The 13,153-nt window shown below is 40.2% G+C and overlaps 1 protein-coding gene across 5 annotated transcripts in view; it reads right to left on the bottom strand.

Moving 5' to 3' along the window:
• CCSER1 (coiled-coil serine rich protein 1) overlaps positions 1-13,153 on the bottom strand; it is a 666,784-nt gene that overhangs the window by 448,821 nt on the left and 204,810 nt on the right. For all 5 annotated transcript variants that reach the window (XM_079769292.1, XM_079769290.1, XM_079769289.1 and 2 more), the window contains exon 4: positions 2,000-2,093. In XM_079769292.1, coding sequence (XP_079625418.1) covers positions 2,000-2,093 — 94 coding nt within the window. The remainder of the gene's footprint in view (positions 1-1,999; positions 2,094-13,153) is intronic.

Here is a 13,153-nt window from a genome sequence, read left to right on the forward strand (position 1 = left end):
ATTTTATGGCAATTTTACGTTCTTCAACATGAATGACTACATTCCATTTGTCACTTTTTATCTACAATACCTATCCCCCCTTTTTATAGTGCCATTTCTTTGTTGAAGAAACCTGTCCAATTATCAGGTAGAATTCCCCACATTCTATATTTGGCTGCTGGATCTAACCCCTATATTTCCCATAAAATCATAGTTCAACCAAGACAATAGAATAGACGTAAGTACTTATGGACAGAAGTGGTGGGACTATGAGCTTCTCTAGGCATTAAAAGGGACAGAATGTTTAGTTATTATACTTTTAGTGACATTAAGATTGATTAGTGGGTTTAGGTATTGCCAGTCTAACCCATTATTGTAACATTCTCCAACAACAATACATCCTTACAATCATTCTACAGAACATAGTGACACTTTCAGTATTCCTTGTAATGACTGCTTCCTATACCACTGTATATTCAACAACTGTCCTATTGCAAATACAAAAATTTGCAATGAGTCATTTGCATACATTATTTTGTATTTCCACTGATTTAGGATTAAATTTCTAGAAGGTGGACAGTTGTATCTAAAGGTAAATGCATGTATAGTCTTGATAGAAATTGACAAATTTGCGAGTTTGACAAATTTCCCTCCATTTTCACCATTTGTAAATCTTTTATGATAAACATGAATGACAAAATTGTATAAGTTATCTGCAAAAAAGTGAGAAAAATCTATATTTTCAAAAAATATCTTTCAAATCAATTGCAGGAAGAATATCTCAAGAAACAGTTATTCTTTTTGTATTCAACTAAATAATTTAACTTTTTTAAAAAAAAAACAACGATGTTTTTATTAATTGTTACAGAGATAGGAATGAAGAAGAATGGAGAGATAGAAACATAGATGAGAGAGAAACATCATCGATTGGCTGCCTCCTGCATGCCCCCTACTGGGGATTGAGCCCAAAACCCAGGCATATGCCCTGACCAGGAATTGAATCAATGACCTCTTGGTTAACAACTGAACCACACTGGCTATGTTTAAGTAACTTCTTATTAATATTAATGTAAAAGCAAGTGCAAAAATTATAAACACTGTTATCACCTTCTTTTGACAACTATTAATATGACATTACTTAAAAATAAAAATAAATACTCCATGAACAAAAATTCATCATAAAATATTAGAGCTGAAAATTATATCTAAATGCTAATATTTAAAATATAGACACTAAAATCCAAGAGGCTGATTTTCTCAAATGCATGTATGTAGTAGGATCCAAGATTTCTTAGCTCCAATTTAATTTTATTTCTAATTTGACTTATAGTGTTAAAGGTGTTATTCATAATAAAAAGTAAGTAAAAGCTTGTCTTTGTAGTCAAATATCTAAATTTGAAGGAATAATTTATTCCTATATCAGTTTCAAAGGGAGTAATTTTGGTATAGGCAACATGACATTTTATGCTTTAATATAAATTTAAAGTATTACTAATATAATGGGCTCCTTTATTAATTCATTCAATAAGAATTTATCTCATACTATAATTCTATTTATGTGTATGTATTTATGAACATGTATTTGTGGTTGCTATTGGTAATTATTAATTTTGAGGTCAACTTTATTGCATCAACATGAATGTTGCAGTTATTATTGAAGTGACAAATTTGAAACAGTAAATCCAGATCCACCAACCTTCCTTTTGGTTATATAAAGTAAATTAAAAATTAAATTTTAATTATTATTTTCCTCCAAAAATATTAAGTATTTCATTAAGCATTTATTGTGGATTTTGGTCTTTTAAACAACTTTTATTTTACAGGATATTTTTAAATTTATAATCCTCTTCCAAAAGGATTTACATTTCATAATATATTTTAAGATCACCAGAACCATGAGTGCATGGCAGAGCAAGTGCCTTGCACAAACTGGGGATTGAAAAGAATGAATGCAGCCTAAAGAATAGATACCTTACAAAGGAAAGAATTGTATAATGGTGTGCATTCATTTCATACTTACCAGGTGGATGAAGAGTCTGTTCCTCTAATAATTCTAGATCAAGCATTAGGTCGTCTTCATCTAGTTCACAAGATCCCAAATTATTCAAAACATCCTGAAGAAAAAGCAAAGTCAATAGTTATAGAGCAGAACACGGAAAAACTGAGAAAATATTCACACACAGATGCCGTGAAGCAAAACAATAACCAACAACCTCTCAAATTAGACGTGAAATATTTTAACTGATACCCAGAAGTGATTTGACTATCTTTAAGATTATCAGCCCAATAAAACTTCCAAGAATTATTACAAAAATCTAACTTTTCCAATTATTTACCTGTTAGCTTTTTAAAGGATATGTAGAATTAAACAGAAATATCTATGTGAGCAGATATCAAATATATTAGAATACAGGAAATTATTTGTTTTAATCAAAAGTTCTTTTATAATGATTGTTGGAAAGGTGACATTTTTACTCATTGAACAAAGATGATACAAGGTTTTTCAAATGTATAAAAGTCTGTGAACTGAAACAGGACTATTTTTCTAATATTTATCTTCCAAATCTATGTAACATTTTTCTGACACATTTGATAAATCGTTTCTCAAACAAATATTGTACACAGTGCCAACTGTGATATTTAGAACACACTTGGAAGTGGGGATCCAGTTATCACTTCTCAAACATTAGCCAGTTTAGAAAAGATGAATGAAATAAATATCAATTAGATTAAAAATTAACTACTGAATTTCATAATGCTATGAACATCAGGGATAGTGTCCTTCCTTCTTTCCTTCCTTCTTTCTTTTTAAGAAGGCAAATAGCTAAGTTAAACCAGTAGGGTATATTGAGAAGTCCTGAAGGAAAACAGTGATATGCTGAGATAAGAATTTTGAAGAAAGGAATGAATGATTGATTTGCATATTTGTGTATACAGACAGATAGTAAATATATTAAGAAAAGCAAGAACTGAAATTTAGAGACTAAGATTGAAATAACAAAGGTACAAAAAAAATAGGGCAAGAAAAAGAACCTAAATACTAACTGATATCACATCTCCAATCACTTTTTCCATTGATTTGAATGTTACCATAATTCATATTTAAAGAAGTAAATATTCATTATGCAAAGACTAATGATATTGTCACATGCTCAGTTTTTCAAAATTAAAGGACACTATAATTTATAAATAAACTACTCTCATTATAAAAAATATAATTAACATTATTAAACTTTAGAAATGTGTCATTCATAAATACAGCATAATAGCTTCAAAGGTGACAGATGTTTAAAAATCTAAGTATTTTTTCTTACAAATGAAAGTTACAAGGAATTCTTTTGTATTGCATCATACTATATTGCATTTTATTGTAGTACCAGAGGCCCAGTACACAAAATTCGTGCACGGGGGGAGGGGTGGGGGGTGTCCCTCAGGCCAGCCTGCACCCTCTCCAATATGGGACCCCTCGAGGGATGTCCGACTGCCCGTTTAGGCCCAATCCTGGTGGGATCGGGCCTAAACGGGCAGTTGGACATCCCTCTCACAATCCAGGACTGCTGGCTCCCAACTGCTCGCCTGCCTGCCTTCCTGATTGCCTCTAACCGCTTCTGCCGGCCAGCCTGATCACTCCCTTACCACTCCCCTGCCAGCCTGATTGATGCCTAACTGCTCCCCTGCCAGCGTGTTTGCCCCTAACTGCCCTCCCCTTTAGGCCTGGTCACCCCTAACTGCCCTCCCCTGCAGGCCTGGTTCCCCTCAACTGCTCTCCCCTCCAGGCCTGGGTCCCACCCAACTGCCCTTCCCTGCAGGCCCAGTCATCCCCAACTTCCCTCCACTGCTGGCCTGGTCACCCCTAACTGCCCTCCCCTGCAGGCTTGATTGCCCCCAACTGCCCTCCCCTGCTGGCCATCTTGTGCCAGCCATCTTGTGTCCACATGGGGGCAGGATCTTTGACCACATGGGGGCAGCCATCTTGTGTGTTGCAGTGATGGTCAAACTGCATATTACTCTTTTATTAGATAGGATAGAGGCCTGGTGCACGGGTGGGGGCCAGCTGGTTTGCCCTGAAGGGTATCCCAGATCAGGGTGGGGGTTCCCTTAGGGTATGGGGCGGCCTGGGTGAAGGGCCTGTGGTGGTTTGCAGGCTGGCCATGCCCCCTGGGGACTCAAGCAGAGGCCCTGGTATCTGGAATTTATTTACCTTCTACAATTGAAACTTTGTAGCCTGGAGCGGAGGCCTAGGCCAGCCAGGGCTGCAGAAGCTTTGCTTCCTCCATTTCCAGGGGAAACCCAAGCCTCCCGCTCTTTCCAGCTCTGTGGCTGCCGCCATTTCTGTTTGGATTTGTTTACCTTCTATAATTGAAACTTTGTAGCCTTGAGTGGAGGCTTAGGCCTGCAAAGGCAGGTGGAAAGCTTGGCTTCCTTTGTTACCAGGGAAACCCAAGCCTCCCTCCTGCTCTCTGTGGCTGTAGCCATCTTGGCTGGATTTATTTGCATATTTGCTCCTGATTGGCTTGTGGGCATGGCTTGTGGGCATGGCTTGTGGGTGTAGTGGAGTTAGGGTCAATTTGCATATTATTCTTTTATTAGGTAGGATATCTGTATTAGTTACAAGGTCACTAATAATTTAAACTATAAATAAATTCACTGTTTATTGTAAACATTTTAATATACTCTGGCAGGGATAGCTTCTTGAGAGTAAGTTGCTTGTTTATATAGCATCAAAAAGATGTTATAAGATATAGGCATCAAAAGATAAGCTGCCAACCTCAATATGTTAAAAAAAAAAATTTGGATTTGAAATGACAAAAGAAACATAATTGAAGTTAAATGTGAAAAAGACAGAGTTTTAAGAAGGGAAATTTTGTAAAGACAATATTATTTAAGTGTTTATTAAGCACTATCCAAATGGGAGAATCTTAATCTGCTAGTCTATACAAGGGTAAAAACAACGTTTTATAATGAACGTGTAACAATTTAACAAGCTTCAAATTGGCCTAAATAATTTTATACTTGGATGTTAGATTTCAATGACCAATGATATGACCTTAATTGTCTCCATCCAAAATTTACATATTAGAGTGTTAATCCCAGTACTAACCCCCCAGAATGATAGAACATGATTGTGTTTAAAAATAATACATGATCTTTTCAGAAGAAATTCCAGTTAAATCAGGTCATATGGATGGACCCTAATCAAATATTACATGTTCTTAGAGAAGAAGAGGATTTTAGGACACAGACAGAAGGATGACGATGTGAGGATACAGCAATAAGGCAGCCTTCTGCAAGCCAAGGAGAGGGGCTCAGGAGAAACCAAACCGCCTGCACTCTGATCTGGCACGTCTCGCCTCCAGAACTCTGCTGCCTAACCCACATGGTCGGTGGTGGTTTGTTCTGGCAGTTCCAGCAAATTAATACAACCAACACCATTTAGAAGACAATGAGGGTTGGGACAGGGAAGAAAGGAAATAAATGAGTGCCTGGGATATGACTGTGGTGTTTTTGTTGTTGTTGTTATGCCAAGTGAGAACATCTTCCTCCTTGTAACCTCCTATGGTTTGCACAGCATTTCTTCTTTTTATTTAAAACCACCCCACCCAAGCCCATCTAGATACAGAAGAAGGTACTAGGTTCTTACAAGGGCCAAATTCTGTTTGTACGTAGTTTATCTGTGGATAGTACAAGATAGGCATCTTAACCAAATTGCTGATCAGAGCCCTTTAATAGAAATGAGAAAAGGGTATTTTGGTGATGGATATTGCAACATGCAAATGCTATTATCTCAGGGACCTTGGATTTCATTGCATGGATGTGATCAGTGTAAGTCTATGCAAAAAAAGAAAAAAAATAACATAATAGTAGGTCATCTGGTTCGTGGTTCTAGCAGCTCCTAAACTCTAGAGGAATATATAATCTCTTTAAGGTTTGAATTTTCAACCTTCTTTTGAATTTTGACAGTTAATAGATCCACCCACAATTCAAAAAAATAAAGTTAACAAGGAAATACTTAAGAACCCTGCCACTGTTATTCCAACATTTAAGAAAATAACACCAGCCTGTCCAGTGTGGTGCAGTAGGTTGAGCATTGTACCATGCACTGAGAGGTCACAGGTTCGATTCCCAGTCAGGACACGTGCCTCAGTTTCGGGCTCATTCCCCAGTAGCGGCATACAGGAGGCAGCCAATCGATGCTTGTCTTTCATCAATGTTTCTATCTCTCTTTCCCTCTCCCTTCCTCTCTCTAAAATAAATAAAGACATATTTTAAAAAAGAAATAAAGAAAATAACACCAACAAAGTGAACAAATTAAATTAGGAGAACTCACTAGATTGTTTCAATTTTATTCTTATTTTGTAAGTAACCCTTGACATTTAGAATAACCGTTGACATTTACTACTGGTCTAGATACACTATTCTTAAACCTACTCATTCTAAATTGCCTGCTTTGAGAACTTGCTTACTAAGCAACTTTCTTATTAATTTGGGTCAGAGTCTTTGAAGCTGGTGAAACCTCATAATAAAGGGAAAACAGATGCAGCAAAATGATATGTTACAGAAGAAAAATCAATGTGAACTCATAAACATATCTCTTGTATAAAAGGCCCGTGGCCGTCGTGCCGTAACTCGGTCACAACCAAACAAGCAGTGGCTCTCACGGCAGGCAGGGCGGGGCACAAGCTACTAGTGGCAGAGAGCTACGAGCGGCAGAGGGCAGGGCAGCGAGCTACGAGTGGCGATGGGCAGGGCGGCCAGCTGAGGCAAGCGGAAGCAAGCTACTCGTGCACTATTTTGTGCGCTCTGGGCTCTAGTATATATATAAATAAAAGCCTAAGCGACTGGTCGACTGGTCTCTATGACGCGCACTGACCACCAGGGGGCAGATGCTCAATGCAGGATCTACCCCTGGTGGTCAGTGTGCTCCATAGTGGGAGTGGCTCTTCCCCACATTCCCTCAGGCCATGCCGAGGGACCCCTCTGGTGCACAAATCCGTGCATCGGGCCTCTAGTGTGTGTGTGTGTGTGTGTTTTTCCCCAGATCTCTCCTTAAAAGAGACCAATAGCAGCAAAAACAGTATTGCTCTCTGCCAGCACTTATGGATAATTCAGATACTTGTTATCCAATATCCACCCACAAAAAAGAACCAGACTCCTTAGTTATTGGGGAAAGAAAAAAAGAAAAAGAAAAAGAAACAAATCAACCAGAATATCTCTGGAATATATTTTTGTTGCCAGAAAGAAAACAAGGGTTATCTAAAATAAAAAGTCACAGGCAGTTTTGAAAGGCTAAGGAAAGTCACCTAAATGGCTGTTACCTGGCTAATTTCTGACATTATGAATGTCAAAAAATACAAACCGTTATGGCTAAATAAAATAATTTGAGTCTCTTGAAGTTTCAGAATTCAGAATACTCAAACAAAAAAGTTAATATGAAGGATATAAATAGGCACTAATAATATATATACATAACTGTAAACAGGGTGGAATATTTCTATTGTTTTTAATAAATACTTAATATCTGGGGTTCTTTTTCTAATTATATATACATTTAAAATATGAAGCATGTATTTTCATCTGTATTAGGAAAGACTTGTAAGTAAAGTAATTGCATCAAATGCACTAGTTCTTTATCAATAATAGAAAAGGCTGATCAGCACTAATGATCACACATAATAACCAAATGGAAAAGGAGTCCAGCATTTAATTAACACTAATAATATAAGTGGGCACAACTGTGTGTTTCAGACATTTGATAAATTAGCAAAATATCCAGACATGGTAATTACACATGTCTGGATATTTTGCTAATTTATCAAATTTCTTGGTAAATAAAAACTTAATAGCTCTTTATAATTTCCTGGTAAATAAAAAATTCATAGCTCTACAAAATTTATAATAATAAAAGCGTAATACGCTAATTTGACCAGACAGCCAAACGACCTCCCAGACATCCTTCCGGATAAAGCTGTGGTGGTGGGGGCCAAGGCAGAGGCAGTTAGGGGTGATCAGGCAGGCAGGCAGAGTGGTTAGGGATGATCAGGCAGGCAGGCAGAGGCGGTTAGAGGCAATCAGGCAGGCAGGTGTGTGGCTAGGGGTGATCAGGCAGGCAGGCAAGTGGTTAGGGGTGATCAGGCAGGCAGGCAGAGGTGGTTGGGGGTGATCAGGCAGGCAGGTGAGCAGTTAGGAGCAATCAGGCAGGCAGGCGAGCGGTTAGGAGCCAGCAGTCTTGGATTGAGAGAGGGTGCAGGCTGGGCTGAGGGACCCCCAACCCATGCACCAATTTCATGCACCGGGCCTCTAGTAAAGATGTAATCATGAAAGACCATCCTACTTAATAATAGGCAAATATGCAAATTGACCATACCTCCGACACACCCACAAACCACGCCCACCATCCAATCAGAGCGAGCATGCAAATTAACCCAAACCAAGATGGCTACAGCCACAGAAAGCAAGGTTTCCTAGGTAACAGAGGAAGCCAAGCTTTCCGCCTGCCCTTGCCAGGCCTAAGCCTCCACTCAAGCTACAAAGTTTCAATTATAGAAGGTAAACAAATTCAAACAAATGGCGGCAGAATGGAGCTTGAGAGAGCAGGCCAGGGTTGCCGCCAGCAACAGGAGAAGCAAAGCTTTCCGCACACCCTGGCTGGGCCCACCCGCTTAAGGCAACAAAGTTTCAATTATAATCCCAACAGAAATGGCTGCCAGCCTCGGAGGGAGCCCCAGGCATGGCTCCACTCCAGGCTACAAAGTTTCAATTGTAGAAGGAAAATAAATTCCAGATACCAGGGCCTCCGCTTGGGTTGCCAGGGGGCGTGGCCGGCCTGCAAACCACCACAGGCCCCTCGCTCAGGCCACCCCACGCCCCAAGGGAACCCCACCCTGATTAGGGACACCCTTCAGGGCAAACCAGCTGGCCCCCACCCTCTACCCTCGTGCACCAGGCCTCTATCCTATCTAATAAAAGAGTAATATGCAGATTGCTCATCACTGCAACACACAATATAGCTTCCCTCATGTGGTCAAAGATCCTGCCCCCATGTGGACACAGGATGGCCACCACAAGATGGCCAGCAGGAGAGGGCAGTTGGGAGGCACCTGAACTGCAAGGGAGGGCAGTTGAGAAGGACCAGGCCTGCAAGGGAGGGCAGTTGGAGGTGATCAACTCTGCAGGAGAGGGCAGTTAGGGGTGACCAGGCCGGCAGAGTAGGAAAGTTGGGGGCAAACAGGCTGGCAGCAGAGTGGTTAGGGGGTGATCAGGCTGGCAGGCAGAAGCGGTTAGGGGCAATCAGGAAGGCAGGCAGGCAAGCAGTTGGGAGCCAGCAGTCCTGGATTGTGAGAGGGATGTCCGACTGCCCGTTTAGACCCAATCCCACCAGGGATCGGTCCTAAACGGGCAGTCGGACATCCCTTGAGGGGTCCCATATTGGAGAGGGTACAGGCTGGGCTGAGGGACAACCCTCCTCCATGCACGAATTTCTTGCACCGGACCTCTAGTGAGTTTAAAATAACATTAATATAACAGGAATATATATAATAATAATAACAGGAATATAGGTATGTAACACAAGCAATTGGAACTCAAGCAAATGATTTTGTGAGGGGCCACTAATGTTGGACAAAATTAAAAGCTGGGGTTGAACTTTTTAAAAAGGCCTAACAGCATATAACAAGTAAAGTTTTATTGAAAAAGTAAAGTCCAACTTGATGGCCAGTATCTTGAGTTTAAATCACTTCTGAATGTGTAACAAATTCCAATGAATGACTAGACAAAAAAAATTAGTTAACAACCTAGGATATACAAATTTAAGAGTCAGCTTTTTTTTTTTTTTCTTTTTTTAAGCAGGGTATGGTTACTAAATCCAAGGGAAGTACAAAAATAGACTCAGGTATTTCTGAAATCTCAGGGAAATATGAAATTTCCAGATTAGCAAGGTGTAAGAAGAAAAAATAGAGTAAATGTAAAGCTCTAGTATGAGCACAGTGATAACCGGTTTTTAGGGAAAGCATATTGATTTGCTTTGGGATCACTGTAATATGCATAACTTTTTTCTCTAAAACTGGCTAAAGAATTTAAGATAAATTGATATTTTAGACTTGGTATTTTAATAAAACATTGGGAAGAATTTGATTATATAAAAGATGAATTTAAACATTCAACTAATGTTTAAATACCATTAAAATGTAATACATATTCCAATTTATTGGCATATAAAATTTATATGAATATTTTCTGAACGTTAATTGTTTTAACTCTAAGAAAATATTAATTATATACTAAATTCATAAGATTAATAAATTGATTGTTAAGTAAATCACAATTATTACTAAGTATTCTCAAAGTACAGATTTTAGAATATGTCAACAATACTGATTACTTATGTAATCTCTTAAATGACTTCAAGGCATTTACAGAAAACTAAATAATTATTAATTAATTAAGAAATTAACTTTCTAAACTCTAGAGGTATAATAATGAACATAACAGGTATGTTTTCTTTCCTCACAGACTTCTCAGATAACTGTATTCTAGTAAATAAATACCAATCCTGCCGAAACCGGTTTGGCTCAGTGGATAGAGCGTCGGCCTGCGGACTGAAGGGTCCCGGGTTCGATTCCGGTCAAGGGCATGTACCTTGGTTGCGGGCACATCCCCAGTAGGGGGTGTGCAAGAGGCAGCTGGTCGATGTTTCTCTCTCATCGATGTTTCTAACTGTCTATCCCTCTCTATCCCTCTCTCTTCCTCACTGTAATAAATCAATAAAATATATTTTAAAAAAAATAAATACCAATCCTACCTAATAATAGAGTAATATGCAAATTGACCACACCTTCGCTACTCCCACAAGCCACGCCCACCAACCACGCCCACTAGGAAACTGTTGCAGTGACGTTGGGGTGTGGCAGAGCCCAAGGCCGGGAAAGCCTCGGGCACCAGCGGGGAGCCTGCATGGATCGCAGGCAACCACCGGGGGTCGGCTCCTATGATCCGTAGCAGGGAGACTGGGGTGCAGCAGAGCCAAGGCCGCCGCCCGGGGCCAAGCCCCGACCCTGAAAGAAGGCAGAAGGCGGTGGCCACAGCCAAGGCCTGGGTCCCCAGTGCTGGCAGAAAACTGGTGCAGGCAGCCAGGTGAATGAAGGTCTATTGCACGAATCTTTGTGCAAACGGGCTGCTAGTTTATTTTATAAACTAGCGTTCCCGTTGCAGGAAAAATCCTGCAATAGGGTTTCCTGCTGCACTCTACCCCACCCTGCCTGCTCTCCTCCCTTGTCCCCTGCCCCGAGTTCTCCGCCAGCCCGCCTGCTTTTCTAACTTCTCCGCCAGCCCGCTCTACTTCCTTCTCCCCCGGCCCCGCCTCCGCTCCTTCCTTCTCCCCTGGCCCCGCCTCCGCTCCTCCCTTCTCCCCTGGCCCCGCCCCTTCTCCCCCGGCCCCGCCTGCTCAACTTCCTTCTCCCCCGGCCCCGCCTCCGCTCCTCCCTTCTCCTCCCCCTGGCTTGCTTGCTTCTCTACAGCTTTGCTCCCTTCTGCAGCTCTTGGCTTCTTTCTATGCTGTCGCGATATGCAAATTAGCCGCCATCTTTGTTGGGATAGTTTGTATATTCGTCCCGATTGGTTGGTGGGCGTGGCTTGGCTGGTGGGCGTGGCTTGGGCATAGCAAAGGTGTGATAACTTTGCATATTTGTCTATTATTAGATTAGATATGTCTATCTCTTGTGTTTAGTTAGTGTGAATCAATTCTCCAGAGCCTGATTGCTATTGGCTGAAATAATAAAATTGAAGCTACAAAGTTGAATGAACAAGCTCTGGTCCCTCCATTCGTATGTAGCCATTCCATAAGGCCCATTCTAAAATGACCCTTTAGACTTAGTTGTCTCTTTATTGTAATAGAAATAAATTATGATCCTGCTAAAAATAAAGGAAGATGGGACATGTTACTATACAAGGAAGTATTGCTTAAAACAGGAAGAATTCCTTCAAAGGAGTTTATTAAATTATTAAAATATTTTAAATTTGTGCCCTGGCTGGTGTGGCTCAGTTGGTTAGGAATCATCCTGTGCACCAAATGTTGCTGGTTTGATTCCTGGTCAGGGTACATGCCTTGGTTGCAGGCTTGATACCCAATAGGAGGCATGCAGGAGGCACCAATGTTTCTCTTTGTCTCTCCCTCTACATTCCTCTCTTTCTAAAAAATCAATAAAAATATTATTTTTTAATTGTGGCATTATAAAATTGCATTTATTTTTATTTTAATTCTCACACAAGAATATGTGTTTATTGAGTTTAGAGAGGAAGGGAGAGAGAGGGAGAGAAATATCACTCAATTGCCTCCTGTACACACTGACCAGAAATAGAACCTGCAACCTAGGTATGTGCCCTGACCTGGAATAAAACCTATAACTTTTTGGTGTATGGGACTATGCTCCAACTAACTGAGCCACTACGCCAGGGCTTAATTGCATTTCCAGAGTGTTATATTTTAATCAAAGAACTTTCCAAACAGGCTTAAAATATCTATGGCATCCTGATCTGGACTTCAATAGTTGTTTATGTAATACTAGAGGCCTGGTGCAAGAAATTCTTGCATGGGTAGGGACCCTAAGCCTGGCCAGCGATAGGGCTGATCGGGGCCTTCCAGCTGCAGGCCAGGGCCTTCCTTCCCCCAGCTGCCAACTGCCGGCCAGGGCCTTCCTTCATTCCACGCTGCCCCCTGGTGGACAGCGTACGTCATAGCAAGTGGTTGAACTCTGGTCGGTCGAACTCCTGAGGGGACAATTTGCATATTAGCCTTTTATTATATAGGATTTAATGACATAACAATACTGTTTTGATCATCATTTTATCAAAAAGTGAGGAGAGAATTATACAAATGAATAAGGGATAGTCAATCTAGTATGCATTCTAATTCTAGTTATTCTACATTACAATCAGGTATTGCTATGGTATACATATATTTATCACTAGTCTAATCATGGGAGTTTCCACAGATTGACTAAAAAGAAAATAGTTTTATTTTTTAAAATGTATGATGCAGCTATTATAGAAGACCTTCAGTCCTGCTTCTCTATGTGAGTCTACAAACACATTCAGAGAGTTGCCTTACATTTAATTATATTTACCGTTTTATTTGGGGGGAAAAAAGATAAATCTAACTAACTTGGTATTTTTAAATAGT

The sequence above is a fragment of the Cnephaeus nilssonii genome (genome assembly GCF_951640355.1).
Source record: "Cnephaeus nilssonii genome assembly, chromosome: 1".
Lineage (NCBI taxonomy): Eukaryota > Metazoa > Chordata > Mammalia > Chiroptera > Vespertilionidae > Cnephaeus > Cnephaeus nilssonii.